Source organism: Styela clava, chromosome 2 (genome assembly GCF_964204865.1).
Source record: "Styela clava chromosome 2, kaStyClav1.hap1.2, whole genome shotgun sequence".
NCBI lineage: Eukaryota > Metazoa > Chordata > Ascidiacea > Stolidobranchia > Styelidae > Styela > Styela clava.
In genome coordinates, this window is record NC_135251.1 from 5,447,267 (window position 1) to 5,473,367 (window position 26,101).

Here is a 26,101-nt window from a genome sequence, read left to right on the forward strand (position 1 = left end):
CAGCGAACTAACTTAGTTCATGGATTCTATATTTTCAGTAATTTATGCTCATTGCAATAAGAAGTCACACTTAATTAAATATCTTCCAAGTATTCAAAATTCGATTAAAAAAAAATTAGATTCTGAAAACATCAGGTATTCGAATATGCCGCTTACTTGCTAGTCTATTGCAGCGTAAGCAATTAGGGTTCGGTTTATAAAAAATATTCGATTCGATTCTGAAATCATCAGGTATTCGAAAATGCTCGGATGACCCTTGACTCACAATACCACACCATTCTCGATGAAAACTCTTTATTTCTGTGGAAACACAAAATTGCTGAAGAACGGTAGGTGCAAAATGTACGATGCATATTTTCTTATCACTGAGAAATTAAAACAAGAATTGATGACGTAACGATAGAACTTGTATAACGTAATAATACAAATAAAAGAAAATTCATAATTAGTCATCATAATAATAAAATTAAATACAGTTTGATGATAAAATAATAAATCAAAACAAAAAATATTGTGACATCATAATGTTGCTATTTTTATCCAATAATGATATCATAAATCGATTTAAAAATAGACCAATCATGTGAGAAGATGCTTCATTCAAATTGATTTCTTCTATTTAAAAAAGAGCAAATAAACAAACTCTCTGATTTGAAATTTTGTTCCCCAATATCACCCAGGGTAAAATAAATGTTACCCCAGGGTGAAACAAATTTTGTAACCATGTCACCCAGGGTAAAATAAATTGTACCCCTAGGTGAAATAAATTTTGTACCCCATGTCACCCAGGCCGAAATAAATTGGGTAGCCACTATTTTTGTGAGCCAGGAAGGTATTCCAGATACACGTTGCTAGAAAAGCAAGAAAATTTGAAAGCCAGATGAGATCACCAATAAAATGCGTGTAGGTATAGATTGAATTAGAACGATACCCCGCAAGTTAATCTTCTTAACGCTACACGAGCTTAGACTTTAGGTTGAGACACTGTTTTGAAGTGCACGGACGACATTTTCAAGCTTATATCAGTGTAAAAAACTTGTAAAAATGAATAACTGTTTAACAAATTTCCTACTTTTCTAACGGCCACCGTGTAGTAACTACCGATAAATTATTAAATATTGGTGGCGGTGTGTTCAGAGTTGAGAGCATGAATAGGCGTTGTCAATAAAAAACTCTTTGGGGTTGGACTTCTAATGGTAATGATCATTTTCAAAATTTCTGATGGGAACTGCAAAAAGCTTTTATCAACTTCTAAGCATTAGCAACAAACAAATAGATAACACTTGCTTACTGCACAAAAATCTTTCATATCGAAATTTGATTCTCTCCGAATTCTGGAGTGTAATTTTTCATTAACTTGGAGCTTGGGTCAATTGAATCTGAAATGTATAATCTGCGATGCCAATAACCTAGTTCAGGGTTTCCCAAACTGGTGTCCGCGGACCCCTGGGGGTTCGTGACGACTGCACAGGGGGTTCGCAGCGATATTAAGAGTCTGAAATATATACATTCAACGTATATTCACTGTTATATAGTCATTCAGAGATAAAGTCGCAAGTTAACGCAATCGCAAATGGTAATTGTTACGAGACTTTAACAATAGGAGTGAATAAGTTGTTGTAAATGTAGACGATCGTTGCTTTTAGCGTCTGTGAGGTAGATCTCTGGTAATAATTTATTGTGTGCGTTATAGAGTTATTACCAGGCGAAAACTTGTTCCACTTTGCCAAGGTCAATTGAGCCCCGTTGCTGCAAGAAAGAGGCGTGAAACCCCAACTGGTGTGAGAGACTATCCAAGTATATATACACAATTAAAGTAGTTCGTTGTCATAGAGTTGACCCCACGAGTTGTCACAAATTGATCCGTCTTATTAATGTCGTTTGTGTTGTTGTGTTCTTCTAAATCCAAATGGAACATTATCCCTCCTTGGTTACGAACATAAATTAGTATAGGGGTCCGTACAAAATAATATCCACAAACAGGGGTTCGAAGCCCAAAAAGTTTGGAAAACCCTGGTCTAGTTTATCGCTTTAACTACTAGTTTGCTAATTCTATGTAAAATATTCAATTGTTGTCATTAATTTTTTACCTAATTTGGACCTCCGCTCCCCGTTTTTTAGACTGAGCCCAAAAATGACAAAAATGATTTTAACTGCATATACTTTAGAATTGTTAAGCCCAGTTTGTTTCATTAAATAATTTCTATTCAAATTTTTGAAAAAAAAAAAAAACAGTTCCGATATTCGAAACCTATTTTTTTAGGAGAACATGCCACCCCCACTTCTTGCCCTACCCCCTAAAAAAGTGTTATATCTCCTCATTTCATCATAAAATTACTGGATAAAAAAACATCATTTCAAATCACTTGAAAAAATTATGAAAATCTTAAAAACTGCGTAATTTTGAGAATAAGAGGAAATATTGGTCCAGTCATTAAAAATTCAGTGAAATTTTGGGTTTAAACAATGAAAAAAGGGAAAATTGGAATAGGAACATAATTTGATCAAGAAAAAGTTCTGTGATTGTCATCAAATTATGATGTAATAAGTTGGTACAATAATATCAATGAAATATCTTTATCACATCACAATATTCTATAGTGACATCACAGTTTCGTTTCTTTATCTTCATTCAATAAAATATTTTGCATTCTCTTTACTGCCTCTTGTGATAAAAATGCTTCTAGTTTGACGTCTTCTGCTTGTTGCGCTCGCTGCAGTGGGGTCATGCCCTGAAAGATAAAAATAAAATGTTAAAAATGAGTGCAGTGGGCCTGAGAATAAAGTAACGCAAAGTGTACAAATGAGTAGTTATTTTCTTAGCAACTACCGTATATGCTCGTTTTACCGCTCGATCTTAATTAAGGGCCCGTTTGAATAGCCGTCCGTGTGAACAGAACATAAAAATAAATAAGGGCCGGTGCTTGTACACCTGATGTAAAAGCTGATTTTTTAGTGGTAGAGAACAATAGGAAATAAGAAGCGCTTTTGACACATCGCTGTTGAATTTCAAGCGCTGGTAGATAACACTCACGCCTTAGGCGTCTAATTACATAACAGATAGATAGCATTGAATACGTAACACCATGAATCTCAAACTGGGCGTCGCGACACCCAAGTGCGTCGTTTCAATATTGATAGGGCGTTGCAAAACTTTTCTTCTTTTGTGGATTTGAACCTGCGGTGCGTAGAAAAAGTCAAAATTTTCGTTATTCTCGTTTAAAAATACCAAGCGCCCATGCTTGAATAAGGGCCCGGTTAGTGAGTTTGGTTAAAAAAATATGGGCCCGGGCTACAAAATGAGCGAATACGGTAATGTACGAATCAATGTTTAGTACTTAGAGATGGGAGTAGGCGCCAGAAGGTGATTATCACTGTAACCCCGCTTTTTCATTCTAACCTAAGATAATGGACAGAATAAAAAATAAAGAAGATCAGAAAATGAGTGGTGGGGCGATAACATAGTCGTAATGATCGCCTTAATAAGAAAATATGAAATAGTGGAGAAAGCCGTAACTGACTAGACCAGTGGTTCCCAAACTATGGGTCGAAAGGAATCTTAGTGGGTCGTGAAAAGATGTAGAAAGCTCTGATTAATTATAGTGGTTATTAGGATCAGTGGCAAAGCAAATTTTAAAAGCAAATTTCGAAATAAACTGCAACTTTTTAATTTTTTACGTCTAAAACTATCTGAAATTGAAATAAATGTCAAGTCTATTATGGAAAATAGCAAGAAACAAGCTCATCTTTCTCACTAGCTTCACTGAAAATTCAATTTGAGAAAATAAATTTGTTTCCTCCATCAATGTTTTATTAATTTATTAAAGTTAAATGGGTCGCCATAAGCTGGTCTCAACTCTGAAAAGTTTGGGAACCACTGGACTAGACTATGTAACGGTGGTGAGAAGTCAAGCAATCATCTTCCCACAAGGTGAGACTCTGAGCTATGTTTCCCTCCATTGATGCCAAAACATATGAAATTAAAGTTTGGTTAAAACCCACTTATACTTGACTTTGACTAGTATTTCAACAAGTGGCGAGTGTACGGCACTTGCAAAAATCATCTAAACAGCTTTCCTCGCCCCGCAAATTCCCTAGTTCAACACTTCACCCACCTTATAATCAGGCAGAGTCAATGAAGCCCCCGCGTCAACCAGCAGTTCGCAGACTTTTTTGTGGCCGAACCACGCAGCTTTGTGAAGTGGTGTCTGGAGTCTATCTTTATCTGTCTGATTCAGAAGTTCAGGAGGACCTGTTGAAAACATTATGATTTTAAATCATATGCCAATAAATTATATCACAGAAAAATTAATATCAGAAAAAAAAATATTCTAGAACAAAAATATGACATCATATTAAAATATGACATCATAATTTAAATTACAACATCCTAATACTTCACAACAAGGTTTCCATTTTAAATATCACATCACAGAAAATGGAGGTCATAATAATTTAACAAAATTCATGTCCCTTTAAGCATTGCTCTTTTGTTATGTCCAATTTTATCACTCACCATTTTTTATTAAAAATTGCACAACTTCTGGGTGGTTGAATCTAGCAGCATTGTGTAGAGCCGTACTCCCATCACTGTCCGTTAAAGAAGGGTCTGCACCACTCTCTAGCGCCAACTTGAGTTTGGAGAGATCACCACGCTTTGAGGCATCTACAAATATCTTGTTCCTGTAAAATAGAATACAAATTTAGTACTTTTTATTGAGGGGGAGGGGGAGGAAAGCTTATCAAGCTGTTTGGTAATCGTAACATAGTTACTGTAAAAATGGCAAAAAATTCAAAATATTTCCTTTTCAAATTCTAAGTAGGTTAGAGGTTGATGGTGCTTATACTTCACATCTTTATTGGAATGTTTGAGACACTGATTGAATAAGATAATTTATTGCCAAGTGCGTCGCAAAAATTAACAGGATTGTGATAAATATAACTACTGCAATATATGATTGAATGTTTTGCATATTGTATTTATTATAAATGTTTCATATTTTGAATGCTGAATATGAATCAATAAATTTATTTGACCTTCCTATGTCGTTTACTTGCTGTTACGATCATAAAATAGTGTTATATATAAAGCAGAAACGGACCTCCAGAAGTATGCGCACCAAGATGGCGCACAACCTGAACATAGTATGTGTGTACCAGTTAGGATTCAGGTTGTGCGACCGTAAATTTTTTCCCTTTTAATTCGGCACGATACGAACAAAAAGTTTGGGAACCACTGATCTGGCCCATAATTAATAAAGTCTTACAATTTTTGTTTTTGTTCATTTATTGATTCTCTGTTATTTGATTGGTTGTCATTCGTGGGTTCTGATTGGCTATCAACTTGATCAGTTGTCATGGCTACAGAAATTGCTTCATCCTTCAAGGTCGTAACAAACTCGTTCAAGGTCAATGCACGATTCTTAGATGCCGATGGACTGGAACAAATAATATTATTCTTTAGAAAGGTTTTGAAAAGCAAAGAAAGTAGGGGATATAATTGTTTAATATATAATGTTTTATATATTGAAACATATAACTTTTTACATTATCTGAGAGAGAGGAAAATTGATAAGACGACTTAATCATACTGAGGACCTCTCTCTCTTATCCAATTATAATCCTATAGTTCGTCGCATTTAAGTAAAGTAGCCCAACACTTTGATTTTTTTTTTCTTTTTGCGTTCTAAATACGCCAATGTTACGTCATTATCACAGTTTAAGCAAGTGTATATTCAATTATACCGGTATAATAATTATAGGTAGCGCTTCTGGTACCGGCCCTTGCAGGCCCACACCTCTCCTTGCTCGCAAATAACCTTCCGCTTCTAATTTGTCTAAGTTTGGCCTCCAGTCAATCAAATTTGGGAACCACTGCTTTAGGTCGAACCTATGTACTTTGTTGTGTAGTTAAGCCATCTTCTCATCTTTTATAGCTAAATTGGACCTCCAGAAGTATGCGCACCAAGATGGCGCACAACCTGAACATAGTATGTGTGTATCAGTTAGGATTCAGGTTGTGCAACATCTCGGTGCGCATACTTCTGGAGCACCGCTAAATTGTATTTTTAAAATTATATAATTCTTAGAATATTGTTAGTAGTTCTTGGCACTTTAGTGAGTGAGTGTAACTTTGAGTGAGTGAGGGAGTGCGCCACCATAAATCTGTAAAATTTCAGTGGGAGACCATAAGTTTTGGATTAACCCTTTGTTAGATAGCGGACAAGAAATCATGATTAAATCTCTTACTGTGTTGTTGCTCTTCTTTTGATTGGTGATATCAGCTTCTCTGTCGGCGGAGGAGTTTGCGTTCTAAATATTAAAAATTAGTATTTTGAAACTGAGGTAGGAATTTTTTATTGAAAGTGAGGTGTAGTAAAATCGAAAAGATGGTTTAATCGAGAGGTGGGCAAATTACAGCCCGCGGTCCAGATCCGGCCTATCGAAGTGTTTCATTCGGCCCACTTCTGAAATCTGCTGAAATTATCAATATAGTTTTTATGAATATAAATTTCCGTTGAAAATATCAATGAATAAAACGTCATAATAACTCCGATTGTTACCTCTATTGTTATATAAACTATTGCATATCTGTTGTAAATAAACTGTTTTTTATTCATAGTTTTTCGTATTTAGTTTTGAGCCTCCAGCCCAGTAACCAAGTCTATTATCTGTAACTGGCCTAGAAAAGTAATTGCCCACCCTTGGTTTAATCACATGCCAAAAAATTGTCTCTTCTATGGTTATCTATCTAAGTCCAGGTCTTGTATGGGATTAGGTATCAAGTTATTTGTTTCAGATAGACTTGATGGTAGTGGAAGCTGTATTCGACCAGCAGGACTTGAAATCATATGGCAAACCATGACCTCTCAGCCAGTTACCAGTCCAGATATTACCAGTCCATGGAATATTAAATAACTTATTTTTTTTCCATAAATGAATTGACCTAAGGATGCCCCATTTTCACAAGATATGACATATTCTAATGACAATCAAACAAACTCACTTTACAAACGAAGTTAGCGTCATCCCAGCTGTCGTATTTGATCGTTTCTTAACTTCAGGGCTTTGTTTCTTGGGAGAAGGCATAGTAGTGACAGAGCAACGGGTTTCACTCTTACGAGACAACAAATGCTGAGTCAGCAATTCTGGATCTTCAACAAGAAGTGTTGGTAATTTCTCATGAGCTGGTGAATTCGGTGAATTATTCTGTGAGCCGGATTTCGGTGAATCGGTAGATGAATTCTCTGTTGGTGATGTCACTATGGGGGAAGGAGGCGTTGCTGTTACTGTTGCTTCTGCCGTTTCCATGGCAACATCTGATGATGTCGTCATGGTTATTGTAGGCGATGAAGCGTCACCAGATTCGGTAATGATCAAGCATTCGTCATTACTTGAAGGTTGTGGGCTAGGTTCATCAGTCATGGTGAGGTCTGGTTCCTGGAAAATAAGAAATTAGAAAAGTTTAGAACAGGACTTCCCAAACTGGAGGTCGCGAGCCCACAAATGGATGCGCAACAAATTTTAGGGGTTGCAAAGAGTGCACAATTTTCACACTAAGTAATACTTTAGAACAGGGGTGTGCAAAGTGCGGCCCGCGGGCCAGATGCGGCCCGCAAGGGAAAATTGTGCGGCCCGCGGAGGCAACTGGAGAACAGTTAAAAAAAATTAATATGAGTTTTGGTTCAAGCAATCAGTTGATTTTGTCTAAATCTAACCTAGAATAAGATTTGACAGCAAATTATTTGGAAACGAATCTTGGCGTATTTCACTGAAAACATCTGAACCAAGATAACTTTCCACATTTGAAAAAAGGTCATGGCTTCGAATATGGCACTTTTTGGTAACATATTTTTTTCTAAAATGGGCGTCATATCGAATTGCTAGCACTTCCATTTAAGCAAATTTGGATAAAAGTAGTCGGGAAAAGAATCCAGCAGCAAATTTCTCACTGAATTCGTTTAAATTGGGTGTGACAATATTTTTGAATTACAGACCCCTAATGATGACATGAGATCAATAACAAAAAACACCATTTTGTGCCTGCAATTAATAGAAAGCCTGCGTTAAATGTAGGTGCGGCCCGCGGTTTCACCCGGGTATTAATATTTGGCCCGCCTGCGAAAAAGGTTGCACACCCCTGCTTTAGACTTTTGATTCGAAACACAATTATTAAAACTAGTGGAAAACTAGAGAAGTGCTGCGTTTGCATAAAAAAGTCAACTTAACAAGGGATGTGTAAAAATTCTACTATATTGGAAGGGGTCGCAAGGAAATAGATGTCACATAAAAAAAATTTTTTTTTAAATTTGGGTTTGTAATAAAAAGGGTCGGAACCACTGCTGTAATGGAGATACAGCAAGAGATACTATCCAGCCTGTGCATTCAAAACAGTGGTTCTCAACCTTTTTTTTGTCGTGGCCCATTTTTGTTGCACGAATATTCCGTGACCCATCAACTTTTCTAGATCTAGACAGAGCATGGGTGGGCAATTACTTTTCTAAATGGGCCAGTTACACATAATAGACTTGGGTACTGAGCCGGAGACTCAAACAAAAGTTTGAAGAACTATGAAAAGTTTATATACAACAGCTAGTCCAACGTTTTTATAATAATAAGAGCACAATGTAACAATCAGAGTCATTATGACGTTGTTTTTATCGATTTTTCAATTGAAATTTATATTCATAAAAACTATAGTCGTGATTTCAGCAGACACTCTCTCCCAACGAATAAGTATTAAATACTGACCGATGCTTCTTTCGGAGACTCTTGTCTGGATGAAGGCGGTGAAGAAAACACTGAACCATAAGATTCTGCTGCTTTTATGATGTCACAGTGCTGTGGTTGCTTTGAAGAAATCTTAGTGATTCTAACATCATTGATGACATCACAAGACGTTGACAGTGGTCGTGCTTGAATGGTTTCACTTGATTCACGCTTCGTTAAACTTGACGGCAGACTGTTTCGCTTCGCTTCATCTCTATCACCACAAGAAGCACTCAAGAGCTTTTCAACCTTTTCATCTCCAGTGGGAGTTTTGGGGTTGTGGCTTCCATTGTTTTCAAGTTCATTGTTCTCCATTGTGACATCATCCTCCTCTATTATGTCACCTTGGGTGCTGGTGTCTCTCTTCTCGGATTTGAGACGAGGCATAAGCTCAAACTAAACACAAGAATATAAATGTAAAAAATTTAGATGACATATCGCTATGCTCTCCTCCCACATATTTGAGAAAAGATTAATGTTTAAAATCTAACTCCGAGAGAAGAAAGCCTATAAGGTGGAATAAGATCCTGGAGAGAGGATAGCCATTATGATTGCTTAGTCATATAGTTAACCACGGCCTTGTCCGGTTACCAATTCATGACAGGTATGGGGTTAGTTTTATTTTTTCAGATGCATGGGCTTGATGGTGGAGGAAGCTGTACCGACTAGAGTTTACGTGAACCTCCATGACGGCAAAGAGTCCAGCAATCTTCTCGCACATAACTTTCTCCGCATGGGATTCGAACGTGCAAACCCACGCAGGGTAATCAAAGGTGCGGTTGTGAGCGTACTACTCCTAGCGCTTAGCACAATGCACCACATTGCCAAGGCCAGCAATAATCTCATTCTAGTATGCACTTTACAGCACTCCGGAGGTATGTGTACCGAGATGACGCATGACCTGAACCCCAACCTGGTACAGATACTATGTTCAGGTTGTGCGTCATCTTGGTACACATACTTCGGAAGCACCCAATTTACCTGTCTCTCCTCTCCCCCGACCCTATATCACCATACCTGATTGATTGTTGTTTTAGATCTCTCTTTTACTTCAACACTTGGTGTCAGTCTTGGTGTCATAGGAGCACTGAAAATGAAAAGAGTTTTAGACGATTGAAATCACTGACTTACAAAAAGCTGTGTGTAGACCAGGGCTGGGAAGCTGGTTAAAATCACAGCGACTCTGGCGACAGCCACGGAGTCTTAGAATAGGATTTACATATTTAACCAGGGGTGAATATTTAACCATATGGTGAACCACGCCTCTCGTCCGGTTCCCATTACATGTCGGGTATGGGATTAGTTAGTTATTTTGTTATTTCAGGAGTACGGACTTGGTGGTGGAGGAAGCCGTAATGACCAGTGATTACATGAACCACCAGTCCAGCAATTCTTTCATGCATAACCATCCCCGCATACGATTGGAACCTGCGAACCCACACAGATTAATCAGAGGTGCGGTGGTGAGCATTCATACATACTACAATCTGGTGTTCGCCATCTTGGTTCACATACTACGGGAGTACCCTATGTTCAAACTCCTATTACTTCTAACTTACATGGAATGCTGTAGCAATGTGCTCCCAGTCGTATCGCTCTGTATTCGACGTCGCGTTGCTCGATCCACGAGTTGTGAACGAGGAAACTGGCTTAGCGTTGGTTGGTCCAATGCAGTCACTATAGGCTCCTGAAGTGAAATTGAATAAATCATTTTTTATGTTGTATTTATTTTGCTCTGAAGAAGCAGGGGAATTTGCACCAAACGAGGCTTCGCATAAGCAGTCTCTGCTACATAGATAGATAGGTAGTAAGTATATCTTGGGTGAGGTGGTGAAATTGAGAATTGTAGAATGGAGATTTCAACTTGTTATATCTACATCGCCACTGGGACACCACGCACATATTGAGCACAATTAGTGCATTAGTTGTGACGAAAAGTGATTTTTCACAATAATAATTCATGATTAGGGTGTGAGAACATGTACCAGTACTACTTCTTTTAACACTACCTTTTCATCTAAAATCTTTACGATTTAAACGCTTCGTCTAGTGTGCTGATTATGCAGTCGAATCAAACTTATACTTATAATATAAACAATGAAAACATGCGCTTATCTTCATGTGTCCAAAACAAGTCTAGATTTTATTTCTCACAGATTATGCTTTATCTAAAAAAGCGCTCGGACACAAAATTTATCGATTTTCAATATCAAGATTTTACCCAAGCTTAATGGGGCGGCCAACCAGTAAATTATTTAAAAGTAATGCAAATATAAAAAAGGCCCAAAAATACAGGGCAAATTTTCAAATACCCGATATGGACTGGTAACTGAATGAGAGGTGTCATTTGAATACAGGAGTTCGTCTACTTTACATCAAGTTGTGTAAAAGGACTGAGACCTATGGACAGGGGGCTGACTATTCACTTGACTAACACAGACATTCCCTGAACTCGTAATTAGGCCTGGACATTTTTGAATACCTGATGATTTCAGAATCGAATCGAATATTTTTTTCGAATCGAATCTCGAATTCTTGGGAGATATATAACGGTATGTAACTTTCTTGTTGTATTCGGTCCTCCAGACACATAAATTACCGAAGACATAGATTACATCACTCAGACAGATTCCTGAGCGTTCACACACAATAAAAAACAGGTTTTCATCAATAACTCCACTACAGAAAAGAGTCATATGTCAGAATTGCGTTAAAAAAATATGGCTTCAATAAAAAAATTGAGAAATTTACCTCGACCATTGGCGGTAAGGGAAAAAAACAAGATGGCGGCGATTTGAAATTTCGCTCTGAACCGATTCGAATAATTTACTATTCGCTTCGATTCGAAATGCCCAGCGCTACTCGTAATAGAACTAAAAAGCGAAAATAGGAATAAAATTATGGCGGGCCGTTTTCTATACTTCTCACTGAGCAACCTTAGTTGATCTTCTAGGGATATGAAAATTCAAAAACTCACTAGTATAGTTTGAACGTCCTGGCTCTTGCTCGCCACCAGTGTTGTTTCCAAAACAAACAATTCGCCATCAGAGGTCGCGACCTCTCGAACTAAGTGCAAAGATTCTTGAGTTCGATCAATTCGATAAAATCGATCAGCTGTCGTGCTTACTAGAAGAAAAAAAAGAGGGAGTTATTTTTTTAATTCATGTCTAGTGCGATCTTGAATTTGATGTGTATTCTTGTACAGAAAATATAGATATATAACGGGAATTCAAGCATTGGAAAGTTCAACACACGAGAAATTCTTATCAGGCCTATTCATGCCGTGTAATAAATTATTGCGATATATATATGATGTAATACCGCTACATGGCGCTATTGACTCATACTATATTTGACTTTGTATATCTGAGGCTGTAATTTTTCGGATTCTATCTGTACATGTGTTAAATGTGGCTGCTTACTCTGCTACTGCTATGGTGTCCTAATTTTGGAGTTCTTGACTCTTACAATAAAGTAGTGTCGTAATGGAATCTGGGTGCTTGTCTATATAGAATTGAAGGCAGAATACAGTTTTGAACAATGTCATGTGCATGCATTTACTTATATCTAAAGATATGTGAAGATCTAATATTTATTCAAGGGCCAGGAACTATCCTGTCCCATATACCCAATTCATTTCATTCTGGATGATGGGGGGCAGGGAATTGGAACCGGAGGTGAGAAACCTGTGAAGTCAACACAGTTAATTTGAACACTTCAACTACTAGGTCTTCGCGTCGCTCAATATTCCAAAGATTTGACTCCAACCCAAGCTTTGGTTGAGAAAATTTTTCTGGGTGAAATTTATAAACCCCAAAAGCCCCCATAAAACAAGAAAAACCAACTTACAATCAAGGAATGTATACTGGTCTGTCCGAGACTCTACTTGTCCTTTCTCTGTGTCTTGCTGTGAAAAATTTTTTTTTTGAATGTATTACTGTTGATTAGATCACCAGAGCACGAGTTTGTACTTTAGTGTGTTGCTCATTGTGCTAAGCGTTAAGAATACGCTTGCCACCGCCTCTCTGATTACTCTGCGTGGGTTCGCAGGTTCAAATCTCATGCGGGGATAATAATGTGAGAAAGGATTTTTGGACTCCTTGCCGTCGTAGGGTGGTTCATATAACCGCTGGTTATTTAGGGCTTCGAAAATAAATAAATAACTTATTCCATACCAGACACGGACTGGTAACCGGCTGAGAGGCCGTGATCGCTATAGGATTAAGTCGTCTTATTGGTTTTCCTCTCACCCGGAATAAATAGGTAAATCCTATCCTATCTTAGTTCACATTTGTTAATTGTTATAGTCAGGGGTGTATTGAGGGGGTTGGCTTTGCATCCACCATATATGCTCCACCATGAGGATTTATTTTGAAGAGATTTATAGATCGAGAGTAGTGTTAGCAAATGATCGATGTGTCTCAACTAAGATGAGAATTGTATTCAACCGCTTGCCATAGCAAGGTGCCAATCTTACATGTTTTATGTTAATTGTTATAGTCAGGATCGTTGGTTTTGCAAATCTGAAACAACATTCCTTTTTGGAAATGTAAAAAGAGCATTTTACAAATCATACATAGCAATTTTTCTCAGCTTCAAATGCTTTTTAAACCCTTAAGATTCTTGAAAACACACGTTTTCTGAACTCCGGCCGGAACTATCGCGGCCCAACTTGAAAATTAGAAATTTCTTAGGAAGTGTTGGTACAAGACTTGAAACAATACAAAACTAACCTGTCCAAACTAAACAGAAGAATACTAACCTGTTGCAACCTTTCTACAACAGATAATCTAACAGTTTCAAGATCAGCATCAGCTGGTACAACAGTGGTGTGGGAGGGTCTCGCTGGAAAAAAAAATTTATCTTTCAATATTTTTTGTGAGTTAATTTACTTATAGTAACTTTGCAACAACTATGATGGCAGGGTAAAAAGTCAGATTCGAACCCCATGCCTACAACCTCACCCTGGGTGTGATCAAATGGGTATGCCATTCCCAACCAGAAAGTTTCCAGTCTTTTCGTACATTGGCACAAATTTAAGTACTGCCATAGTATGTGCAACAAGATGGCGGACACCGGAACGTAGTATGTGTATCATGTTAGGGTTAGGCCATAATTTCAAGTACGAATACTACGGGAGTCACTTGGCTAGTTTCCAAACTCGTAACAGAACTAAAATAAGAAAAATAAAAATAAAAGTGCTGTAGCAGTCGTAAACGTATCGTAGACGCGGTTAAATATTTTAAATTTCCAATACTCCCAAGAAACAGAAATGGGACGACAATTACGTTTCCTGCGAGTGCGGCCAAAGTAAATCGAGATGGCATAGTGGACATTGCTCGTGGAATGATGAACAGGGGAGTGCTAAAATCTTCTGAAAGGGGGAAATGAAAGGTTGGAAACCACAGAGTTATCTAGCGATCTCAAGACTGGAATTGAAGATGCCAAGGCAACCTCGTTAGTTCCCCGCCCCCAGTTAAATACAGAATAACTTACATATTTGTCTCAGTGTCTGCTTGTCACCGTTATGTTTCTCGTATTGTTCAATAGAAATCAGATTGATACAAATCTTCAGCTGTTCTGACATGGGGAGACTGAAATTATAAAAGAGAACAATGCTTAAACACATGGACACAAAGATCGAGTAGCGCAATGAAACAATGCTAAAACATGTGGACACAGAAGTCAAAGGCACAGCATACTTGCCAATATACTAATTATACAAAAGAGCAACGCGCAAATATATGGACATAAAATTGAGTAGCGCAATATTGCCACCAGGCATATTCGTGTCGAAGATTAAAAAACTCAAGCTTGTGTCAGCAAATCGAAAAGTTTGAGATTCTCTTGTAACTTGCCAATGTTTTGAATTTCTATTCAAAAAAAATTCATCATGGCATAATAGGGAAAGCACACTATTAACTATCGTATATATATTTATAGAGAGTAGGAAAAGGAGAAAGGAAATGAATAAAAATAGTACGATATAGTAGTGCATGATTGCAAGCAAGTATTTTCACGTTGAAGATAAATAAAGCACAGCACAACAGATGTATAGGAAAATGATGTCACACAAAACAAACAAAATGTTAGAAAATACATCGTTTTGCTATACACCGGTTTTACTTTATTTATCTTCGACAAGAACATTGAGTATCGGTACTGGTATGTGACGCCTTAGCTTCCTAAACAAGCACTGAGTTTTCTGAAAAGAACAGCGGACAAGCAATATGAAGGAGGTCAAGCATCACAGAGGCAGTCAAGTAATGAGGAATAAATATGTGTCGCCTTCAATTAAAATAGAACAGCGGAGAATAGAACATAGAACAATGCTTTTAGCTATAGTCAGGCTTACTTTTCCCATCTAGCAAAAATATGTTAAATTTAAACAAAAAATAGAACTTAATGGAGAACATAATCCATGGGGAGACAAAGCTGTGCCAGTTTATTTGTGTTTCCCTTACATTATTACATGTAACACTCTAATCAACTCGCTCATGCGTGTAACCTTTTTTCCAGTCACTCTCTTCGAGCGCATCATGCTATTTCTAATCATTCCTTGTTGAAATGTCTTAAGAGTCTGTTGTTGTTTACATTTAATATTATTTGTCACTAAGGACTTGTGTGTTGTATACGGGGTGAAGGATTGTGGCAGGATTCATTAATATACGTCCATACTGGCGCTGGCCATCAAGAAGCAATACCTATGCTCTGCGGTGTGTGCATTGTGCGAAGCGTTAGGAATATGCTCGCCACCGCACCTCTGGTTACCCTGTGTGGGTTCCCCGTATTCACAGCAATGCTCAATTATGAGGACACGATGATTGGGTATCGGTACTAGTATGTAAAGCTTCTTCAACAAGCCTTGGGTTTTCTGTAAATATCGCGGACAAGCAATGAGGAATAAATAAAAACATGTCTCTTTTGAGTAAAATAGAACAGTGAAATTTTGGTTGAGACTCGGGGACTATTTGGGTCTGGTCAGTAAATTTGAAGAAAAAAATAAAAGTAATAGCCTTCTAGCAGATCCCACAATCTTCAAGTACAGCAGTCAACAACAACAACTGTCACACCAACAACATATTTTAGTATTATTATATACATGTTGTCCATAAAGTCCTTTTACAATAGCAATTTTGTTATGAAGTCAGTTCTCAATATAGTGAACCAGTATGTTGTTTTTTAATCGTTAATTGTTCAAGTATTTTTACTTCATCTAATCTGTGAAGGCCAAAACAATATATGGTATCGATAAATTCCCTTTGCAATTTTGAAATTTTTTTATGAATTTATGAACATCAGTGTCATTCACCCCATAAAATCTAAGACACGTGCTTGCTTACCATAGGATTCTATAGATCGAAAGCGAAGAAAAATTAAAACTTTGAAGTACTTACTCAGGGATGAGTGGCATTGATCCTCTTTTTGTTTTTAGAACCATATTTGCTTGGTTGTGAAATGACAGTCGTATGATGGATGGATTCAATCTGAAAAAGTAAATAAAATAGGTGTGTCAGGGGTGTGGCTGGCATGCCAGATTGCGTTGAATAAAAATAATTTTGATTTGATTAAAGGATTGGATGGATGGATCACCGAGATGGTCAAGAACACACTTATGTTGGTAACACATGGCCATTGCACACACAGGGCCAACGCAGTTAGACTTAACTGTGTAGCATCGCATATTACGCAACTCAGGTTCCAATCCAATTAAGCAGTTTCAATGTTTCAAGACCCAAATTGACTTGAAACTGGATGGTTTTTCATATAGTTTATTTATTTCATCAGCTTCCTCTCACAACAGATAACACTGAAAATTCTAATCATAATGTCGTGTTCAAATACCACGCCCCCACCTCACACTGTTCACAGTGAAAGACGAAAATAAGCGTCATGAAATTATGATCATATGTTCAAAAACCCACCTGCAAGGCTCCCCATCTATCTGGACAGGAAAAGATCTGCTGGTCGTGATAACAGCTTCTCTGCACTGACAGATTCTTTCACCATGACCACCAACATAGAGGAGACCCTGGGAATAAAAGATAGAGGTCAAAACATGGTCCAAAGCATGCTCGGTGGAGGAGTTGCAATCTACCACTGAAGTTAAAGCTATATATATTGAATTTTATACAAATTCAATCGTTATAGAAAAAATAAGAGTTTTTTATATTCAAGTTGGCATAAAACAAGATACTGAGCTATCAGTAGCACTCTCGAGCCCTCAAATAAAAGTGGTAACAGGTAAGAGTATAAAGTGTAGCTTTTCTGAACCCCCTAAGTGTCCAGGGGCAGAAAAGTAATTTTTTTTTTGACAAATTTAGAAGCTCTGAGTGATCTGCTTCAAACTTTTTTTTTTTGGGGGGGGGGGGGGGGTTCTGAGAAGGAGTATAAATCTACTTACCAATTGATTTGAAGTAAATCCAATAACTTCAATTAATTTATCGTCATGAAGTTGAGGTTTGAACTCAAGACCCGCGGGGTTACCCCATGGCTGCGTACCGGCACTGTATCGTGGAATGTTGAGAAAAACAATACAGACTGGTTTCAGTGTCTGGATCTTCTCGGTGATGTTTTTGCCATCGCACTGTTGAAGGAATTATCATATAAGTGTCAACAGTTTATTTGCCATCACAAAAACAAGTGTATAGAAAACTGATGCAACAAACAAATGTACTGATTATGTTATTTATGTTACAACTTACAAGAGTTGCGAGGGACCTCGAAAAGTCTTCAATCAGTGACACCTATAACATTGGTACAGGTACTGTTATAACAGGGGCGAGGTTTCAGGAGAATGGGCCAAAAATTTTGCCCAACTAGACTGGCGGGCTATGTATGTGTGACCTAAAAAATTACATTTTATGAACAATATTTACAGTTTATAAAAGCAAAAATGGGTAACATTAAGCCTCTGTCCCAAACTAAATTTAATTGCAATCTCAACTAATTTATTGAGCTATTTTTTAGCTGAAACATCAAAATTTGGTTTCAGTTTGGTTGTGGCAGCATCAGGCGGGCCAGATTGAAATACCCAACGGGACGGATTTTGCCTGTGGGCCGTAGTTTGACCATGTCAGTGTTATAAGCTATGATTTTCATATTCAACCGAGGCAAAGAGGATAAAGGTGCAGTGACCTAGGGGTTAAGCTTTGCATCACAGGTTAAAAATTTGGATTTTAAAGCCATGGTCCCACTTCACCCAAGGGGAAATAAACTGGTTAGGAAATGCTTCCCCGAAGAAAATTTGGTCAGTTCAAACTCTTATAGCTTTTGGATTTAGCATATGTTCGGTTGCCAGTCATTGAGTCAAAAGTTATAATAATATAATAATATTAATAATAAGTTTATTTTGACTCCATAATCAGCAATAGACAATAAAAAAATAGATAAAAACAAAAGTAAAAGTAACTGATTATAGAATCGGGAAAGCGAACAAAACCTCGAGTAAGGTTTGGAACGTACAGATTTTAGATGGAAAGGTATTAATAAAAAAAGTAGTACGTGTTCGCTCACCCAAAGTGGAAAAAAACTAATTAGGACTTGGTTTAGTTTAAAAACCAGGTTCCACTGCTACGTAAGAAGCTGCTAAAGGTTGGGATGACAGCAGTCTTCCAAGTTTAGCATTGTCTACCCATTTTATTACACCCTATACTAGATCCCTAGAAATGGCTCCATATACAAAGCCTTGTTCAGAGTAAAACAGTTGAACGTTACTAACTCACCACTAGGAATAATAAATTATTCAAATTGGTTCAGAGCAAAATTTCGAATCGCTGCCATCTTGTTTTTTTCTTTCCGCCAATGGTTGAGGTAAATTTCTCAATTTTTATTTTGAAGCCATATTTTTTTAATACAATTCTGGCATATGACTTTTTTCTGTACTGAGTTATTGATGAAAACATGTTTTTTTTCTTGTGTGTAAACACTCAGTAATCTGCCTGAGGAATGTATTCTGTGTTTTCAGTAATTTATGTATCTGGAGGACTCAATATAATAATACAATAAGAAAGTTATATACAATTTTATATCTCCTAAGTATTCGAGATTCGATTAAAAAAAAATATTCAATTTGATTCTGAAATCATCAGGTATTCGAAAATGCCCAGCTCTACTTACCACTATAGAAACACTTTTTCCCAAGTTTTTGTGTTTCTGTGTCAAGTAGTCAGTCACTCCGGTCTTTGCATAAAATACTTTGTTTCCGAAACGACTCTTGAATTTTGATGGGTGAGCCTCTGGAAAAGAGAATATTGAAGTCAGATATTTGATTTTAGCTCTGCCACGGATACATATTTATTATTACTTCGATCGATCGATTTTAATCGGTAAGTATGTTGATAGGTATTTGTCTGTCTGTATGTCTGTTAGATGCACGCGATATCTCACGAAAGCGAGATTGAATCTGCTCCAGATTTTGCATGTGCATTCATCATATCTCGGACCAGAAGCCTATTGATTTTGGATGAATTATGTCGTATAATTAGGAAGTTATTAATTAATTAGTGATGGGACACAAGGTGTCACTATGGAGTAAGAGCGCTGTTTTGGGGGATCTCCTAACTTTCGATCGATAAGTCTTCGGTCTCTGACCAATATTCTCGTTCATTTATTATTTAGTTTTCAAATTAATACAAGTTTATGCAGTTGCATGCTTAAACCAAACTAAAATAGCATGCAAATAGTGTTATAGAGTACGCTCTAACACAGGGGTGGGCAAATCCGGCACACTGAGATGTTTTATCCGCCCACTTGTCTCTGCTGAAATTACAATTATAGATTTCATAGATATAAATTTCTGTTGAAAATATCGATGAAAAGAACGTCATAATGACCTCGATTGTTACGCTGTGCTTCTTTCCATTATATAAACGCTAGCCTATATATTGGACTAATTTCCGTAAATGAACTGTTTTTTATTCATATTTTTTCATATTGAGTTTAAGCCTCCAGCCTATTAACCAAGTCTAATATATGTAACTGGCCCACTGAGTAAAGTAATCACCAACCCCTGCTCTAACAAATGGCAACGCAATTCTGCTCAAAATTAAAATGTTTTTCCACTCACCTCTAGATTCATGAAACTCCAGAACAACTTTCGCATCCGCTCCGAGACTAAAATAATTGTTGACGACATTCAATGGCAGCTGGTCCACTCCCACGTCCGCTGTTGCACCAGGAGGCTGTAAAATAGAATTTTGTGATAGTAAAAGACAGCATTGAAATGTGAAATCACCATCCAGGATATTCCGTAAGGTTATGCCTCACAATTAATTTTAGTTAGAGCTTAGAGCAGTGGGGAGCGTAGACAATTTTTGGAAGGAGTGAGAAGCTAATAAAAAATCATAATATTTGTTAAATTTGTTTTTTTAACATTTCTTCATTATGTCTAAATATTTTCAACATGTTTTTTGAATAAAACATACTGTCGCCTTACTATCTGTTATGTGTAGCTTATTGTTAGCTAGTTTTTGAGTGGGTCATGATAGAAAAAGTATGAAGAACACTGGCCTACTCGAATTATTATGGGATAGATATTAGATATTATGGGTTGGATATTAGACAAGAATAGTGAACCTTTGACCCCTGAACCTAATTACCTCATCTTCTTCCTGTTTTGCATCCTGGTTTGGTTGAACTTGCAATTTCCAACGATCGACTTGAACAACTTTTCCTTCTTCCACATGGTGGAGTATTTTACTGATTGGCTCATCCGTGTAACCCTGGTATGAAATGAATATTTTCAAGTGGGGGGAGAGGAAAGCTGTGCAGGAAATAGTAAAGAAATTGAGTGATTTCTGCTGATAAATTGGTAAGTTTGGGAATGGCTATGTTTGAGAAATGGGGAAGGGTAAAGCTGTAGATGGATTGTATAGCTGCGCAAAAGCTGAGCGGGAGATTTTTAGGCGTAGCACTGGTTAAACGTGCATTTTTTAAGAGGGAGGGAGGGGGAGGCTGAGCTGAAATTGATTGTGTAACTCTGATAAAAGCAAATATTTTTAAGTGGGGGGAGAGGAAAGTTGAGCAGAATGTTTATTTTTGAAACTCTGGTTAAAAGTGAAAATTTTAAAGCTGTAGAGGGTTTATCTGTGTAAGTCTGGTATAAAATGTATTTTCAAATAAGGGGGGAGAGGAAACTTGAGCAAAAAATGTCTAAAAAGAGATTTTTGTATAGAAAGTGATTTCGATTGCAAAACAGGTAATTTGAAAATAATCATGTTTAGAAAATGGGGAAGACGGGCTGAAAACTGAAAGAAAGTTCTACACAAATCAACTCACGCATTCCGAGTTCCATCTTTTTTTGAAAGTGGGAGGTGGGGAGAGTTATTCCGAACATTAAGAAAATTAAATCCACCACAAATCGACTTGTGTGCATAAAAATCCAAAAATTGGGCGCTGCAGAAGTGTGTGTACCAATATGGAGGTAACTAATTTTGTTCGCCTACTTTACATCAAGTTGTCAGGGGACTGAAACCTATGGGCAGGGTGTATGAGTATACTCACTTAGTTAACACAGACAGTCCCTGAACTCGTACTAGAAATAAAATAAGGAAATTCGAAATAAAATTATGGCAAAACCTTGACCTGGTACACACACTACGGGAGTACCAAAATGTCTAATTAATATGTGTACCAGATTAGGATTAGGCCATAATTTCAGGTACAAATACTGTGGGAGTCACTTGGCTAGTCCTCGAACCTGTAATAGAACTAAAATAAGAAAATATGGAATCAAATTATGGCCTAACCCCAACCTGGTACACATACTACAGGAGTATCGAAAACTAAACTCATATTCAACATAAATAAACTTACCGATCCCCAATTCAGAGTACGAGACAAGTCATTCCCAGTACCAAGCGGTAATATAGCGACAGGAGGCCATCGGCTTAAATTCATCTCATCGAGAACAGATAGTATCCATCCTACGGTGCCGTCTCCCCCACATGCAAGAATTCGTAAGTTTGGAACTTTCCGGAACATTTCGAGCCTGTGAATGATAAATCCATGTGTCAAAAATTATTACTGTGTTTCCCAGGCGGGACGAAATTTTGTTTTTTCTTGAGGAAAATACATACATTTTCTGTATTACAAAGTTACCCAGATTGTAATAAATTTAGTAGGCAATTTTGAATTAGAAATACTAGCTCGTTACATATCAAATGACGCTTTTACAGCCTTTGTTGGGTTCCATTACATTTGAACCCATGACAATTGCACCTGTATGCTATTGTACCTATGAATTTTTTTTGTTTTACGGATATTTGAACCCATACTAACCTAACCCATGGGTTTTAGCACCCGCATATAGATTGAACCCGTGGATATACACATGGGTTCAAATGTACGTGGGTTCAAATGTACGGTCACCCCTTTGTTGAAGCAAAATAGCCCATAAGTAAAACTCGATCTACCGTCAGAGATCTTCTGAGAACCCTATGAATGCCTGTGTTGCTTTCATGGTGTCAACGATTACATGTTAATCCTTTATCAGTAAGTATCTGCTCATAGAGTAGTTTCAAATTTGCTAATTTTAGCTCATTTGCGGATGCTTAAACAGAGCCTTGTATGAAAATATTATCAAGACCCTCACCCACTCAACAATAAATAACTTACGCTTCTTTTGGTCCTCCCTCACTAAGATTGAAAACTTGACGTTGGTTGAGCAGCCACTGGAATGTTTGAAGCATTTTCACTCCCTGTGAAGCGGAAAACATGATGAGTTGTGGCTTAGGTGGGAGATGGATGTCAAATTTTTTTTAATCGGGTCGAACGGTTAAAGTTTCGTTGACTTTACTGCCATGACATAAGTAGTGATCACCGGTACTCTAATCACTTCATTTACGCAATATCACAGATTAAAGGATAGGATATGCATATTTATGCTGAGGAAAAAGCCGCAATGGTGGCTCAATCATACAGCGAACCACAGCCTCTCGTCCGGTTAGCAGTCCATGTCAGGTATGGGATTAGTTAGCCAATTATTTGTTTCACACGCATGGACTCGATGGTGGAGGAAGCCGTTATCACCTAGTTCAGGGGTGAGAATTTCCTTTTCTGAGTCGGAGTTACAGATAATAGACTAGGTTACTGGGCCGGAGACTCAAAACGCAATATGGATAAAAACAGTTTATTTACAACAGCTGGGCCAATGTTTATATAATAATAAGATGCACTATGTAACTATCTAACTAACTTATTTTCAACGATGTTTTCCAATGGAAGTTTATATTCATACAAACTATAGTTGTAATTTCAGCAGATACAGGTGGGCCGGATGAAGCACTTTGGGGGGCCTGAAGCGGCCTGCGGGCTGTAATTTGCGCCAACTCATAACCTAGTTGATAGTTCTTTATCTCAACTATGTTTGTATGGCAGGGATTTTAAGCCCATGCCTACCAGCCATCAGTTAGTTACTCCCCTACATCCCCTCCCCCTAATATTTCACACTCTCCCCCCTAATTTGAAGGTGTGACATCACAATTTAATTCGCAATTTAAATATAAATATATATAATCTTAGTATTCAATGTTCGACTTTTCCCCTCAGTGTAATTTAATGTTAGACTTCCCCCTAGGTGCCGCTGAATTTTTTTTAGTTTTTCGTATTCTATATGTACAATGTGTATTTTCGGCATGTGTAAAAATAATCTTCTGTCTGACTGAATGAAAAGATGGGTGGCATACTGCCAAATGTCCCCCTTCCATACTTTCTGAAGCTTTAAACTTTTACTTGTGATAAAAGAAGTCACAATTGTCCATGAAATTTTAAATCACATTTACTAAACATTCTTAACAGTCTATTATTATTGGATAAGGCTTGCATACGCCAAATTTTCGCCGACTTCACAGCCCTGAGATGCAGAGTAATCACTGGTTGGCACGCCACACATGCAACAACAAAGTTCAAAACATGTCAGTCAGCCAGTGAATAGTTTATTTTGTCACATATCGAAAGCACACATTGTACTAACATAGTTAAAAAAGATAAAAAAAAAATGCATTTCAGTGCGAACGTGAAGGGAGACACGACACCTATGAGGGAGTGAGTCTGACCTTAAATCATACTGAAAAAAAAAAATCAAACATAGAACACTAACAAATGCTGGACTTTGAGATACACTTAAGCGACCTGCTACCAGGGTGTCACTCTTGTTAATGGAAGAAAACGACTCCAAACAAGACAGACAGGGTACCTATGGCAACCACAGTGCATTGAATACCAAATGAAAGAGTAGCTATCAATAACATACCTGGTTGCCCCCACTTTTGGGATTAATAAACACCAGAGTAGGAGAGAGATATGGAGTATGTTCTGGTAATGGACGAATAACGAATAATCTCTGTCGGCCTTCTTTAGATGATTTTTTTCGCCACATACCAGAAGAACGTTTCTTTTTCGAACGGTTTCGCAAAGATTTTCCTCTCGGTGTCCACTAGAGGGAAATAGAAGAAAGATTTTATTCCACAAAACAACATTAACGAGTGAATACAGGGTGAAAAAAACATAACACAGGTTCTTAACACATAAGAGAAAACATAACCTTTGTACTAAGTGTCCCAGACTATTGAAACTTTTGGGTAAAATCTTACACAAACAGAGGTTCAGTTGTTGAATGAATATTCAGTATTCCCGTAGTATGTGTACCAGGTTAGGCCATAATTTTATTCTGATTTTCCTTATTTTAGTTCTATTACGAGTTCGGGGACTGTCTGTGTTAGCCAAGTGAATGTACCCCCTGCCCATAGGTTTCAGTCTCTCTACACAATTTGATGTGAAATGGGTAAACAAAATTAGTTGCCTCTGCCTCCATATTGGTACAGATACTGGAGCGCCAAATTTTCTCCATTTCCGTAGAAATAATTAAAAAGTTCATGGGTTCATTTTTTTCTTTTACCCCATATCATAATTCAATGCATACTTACTTTAACTATCCATGTGGGAGGGACAATAATTCTTGCGTGGACACCTAGTGTACAAGCTTCATGGATCTTCTGCATACGAAAACAGCTAACTTTGTTGTGGTACGCTTCTTTACACCATGAACAAGAAATAGCGAGAATCTGAAAATGGAAAATAAATTTTTATTGAAGACAAATTGCTCAGTGAGCAAGGATGACTACTGAGATACTCAGACCTACTGAAAGGTTAAAATTACACACCTTCCACTAAGAACAAATCTTTGGACAAGAATTAACTGGTATTCAAGGAGATAATATACTTTATAAGTACTTATTTTTCTAATTCGGCAGTGCTAAAATTTGGGCCTACAGTGTATCCTTGCTTTCCCAGAGTCGTAGCATTTATGGCTCACTTCCAAAAACTCTCAACACTTTACAACCCGAAAGCTGAAACATTTGTAACCCTCCTTCCAAAGACTCACAACAATTCTGACCCTCCTTCCAAAGACTCACAACAATTCTGACCCTCCTTCCAAAGGCTCTCAACGCATGTGGCCCCCTTCCCTTGCAGGGAGCCGAAGCCATTTATAAAATTGAAAAATTTATTCAAAACTTACCTTGGAATCTCTAAATCCGAAGCGCTTTTCAAATACCTGAAAAATATATAGAAATAGGTTTTCAGGAGGGAAGTATTCAAAATGGACAGGCGGTTTGGTTTGGGAGTGTGGTATCCAAAAATGATAACATCATTGACTAACAGGGTTGTGCAAAACAATTGGAACTCAAAATTACCTGAATTCAATATTTTTTTTGATTTGAAAATTTTTCATTTTGAGCACTTAAAGTCTATTACTAAAAATGCGTTTGTTCTTTATCTAAATGCTGTAAAAACAGGAAACTCATCAAATCACAGTTTATCTTGACTTCCCCACATTTTCAAATTCAGCATTATGAGAGAGAGAGAGAAAGACTTATTGGTTCATCATCTAGAAACCATCAATCCATGCATCTGAAACAAACGACTGGCTAACTCATCCCATACCCAACATAGACTGGTAGACGGACGAGAGGCTGTGGTTCGCCATATGATTAAGCCGTCTTATCGGCTTCCCTCCTCTCCCATGCGTGAATCGAAAAGCAATAGATAACTGGTATATATCGACAGGGTTATAAAAATGATATTCTTTTCGATACATTATTGTCCAACATTCCTGGGGGCATACCCTCCCCATTTCTCTAAATTAAGGATTCCATAACAATGCCAAGTGAGAGCATATTTACACAAAAATTTTACATACATATTCCCATGATTTCAAGGGAATTCCCCTGCCTTGTTACTATGAATGTGTGAAAAGGTTTTCATCATCTTCAGGGAATTCCCTTCTCTTATCACTAAAAACGCTAATTAAGAGCATATTTACAACAATTTT

At 37.4% G+C, this 26,101-nt stretch overlaps 1 protein-coding gene across 5 annotated transcripts in view; it reads right to left on the reverse strand.

Moving 5' to 3' along the window:
* Positions 1 to 277: 277 nt before the first annotated feature.
* LOC120335722 (diacylglycerol kinase zeta-like) overlaps positions 278 to 26,101 on the reverse strand; it is an 88,068-nt gene continuing 62,244 nt past the window's right edge. For 4 of the 5 annotated variants that reach the window (XM_039403311.2, XM_039403310.2, XM_078119463.1 and 1 more), the window contains 24 exons: positions 25,289 to 25,324; positions 24,696 to 24,833; positions 24,023 to 24,205; positions 22,387 to 22,469; positions 21,586 to 21,760; positions 20,370 to 20,492; positions 19,838 to 19,952; positions 18,889 to 19,007; positions 17,174 to 17,356; positions 16,695 to 16,801; positions 16,167 to 16,256; positions 14,266 to 14,363; positions 13,532 to 13,614; positions 12,619 to 12,676; positions 11,747 to 11,895; positions 10,329 to 10,456; positions 9,787 to 9,856; positions 8,752 to 9,165; positions 7,007 to 7,440; positions 6,250 to 6,312; positions 5,268 to 5,438; positions 4,517 to 4,683; positions 4,116 to 4,252; positions 278 to 2,732 (listed from right to left, as the gene is read on the reverse strand). In XM_039403311.2, the coding sequence (XP_039259245.2) occupies positions 2,607 to 2,732; positions 4,116 to 4,252; positions 4,517 to 4,683; positions 5,268 to 5,438; positions 6,250 to 6,312; positions 7,007 to 7,440; positions 8,752 to 9,165; positions 9,787 to 9,856; positions 10,329 to 10,456; positions 11,747 to 11,895; positions 12,619 to 12,676; positions 13,532 to 13,614; positions 14,266 to 14,363; positions 16,167 to 16,256; positions 16,695 to 16,801; positions 17,174 to 17,356; positions 18,889 to 19,007; positions 19,838 to 19,952; positions 20,370 to 20,492; positions 21,586 to 21,760; positions 22,387 to 22,469; positions 24,023 to 24,205; positions 24,696 to 24,833; positions 25,289 to 25,324 (3,450 nt within the window). In that variant the 3' untranslated portion in view covers positions 278 to 2,606. The remainder of the gene's footprint in view (positions 2,733 to 4,115; positions 4,253 to 4,516; positions 4,684 to 5,267; positions 5,439 to 6,249; positions 6,313 to 7,006; positions 7,441 to 8,751; positions 9,166 to 9,786; positions 9,857 to 10,328; positions 10,457 to 11,746; positions 11,896 to 12,618; positions 12,677 to 13,531; positions 13,615 to 14,265; positions 14,364 to 16,166; positions 16,257 to 16,694; positions 16,802 to 17,173; positions 17,357 to 18,888; positions 19,008 to 19,837; positions 19,953 to 20,369; positions 20,493 to 21,585; positions 21,761 to 22,386; positions 22,470 to 24,022; positions 24,206 to 24,695; positions 24,834 to 25,288; positions 25,325 to 26,101) is intronic. The other variant, XM_039403312.2, reaches the window with a different exon arrangement.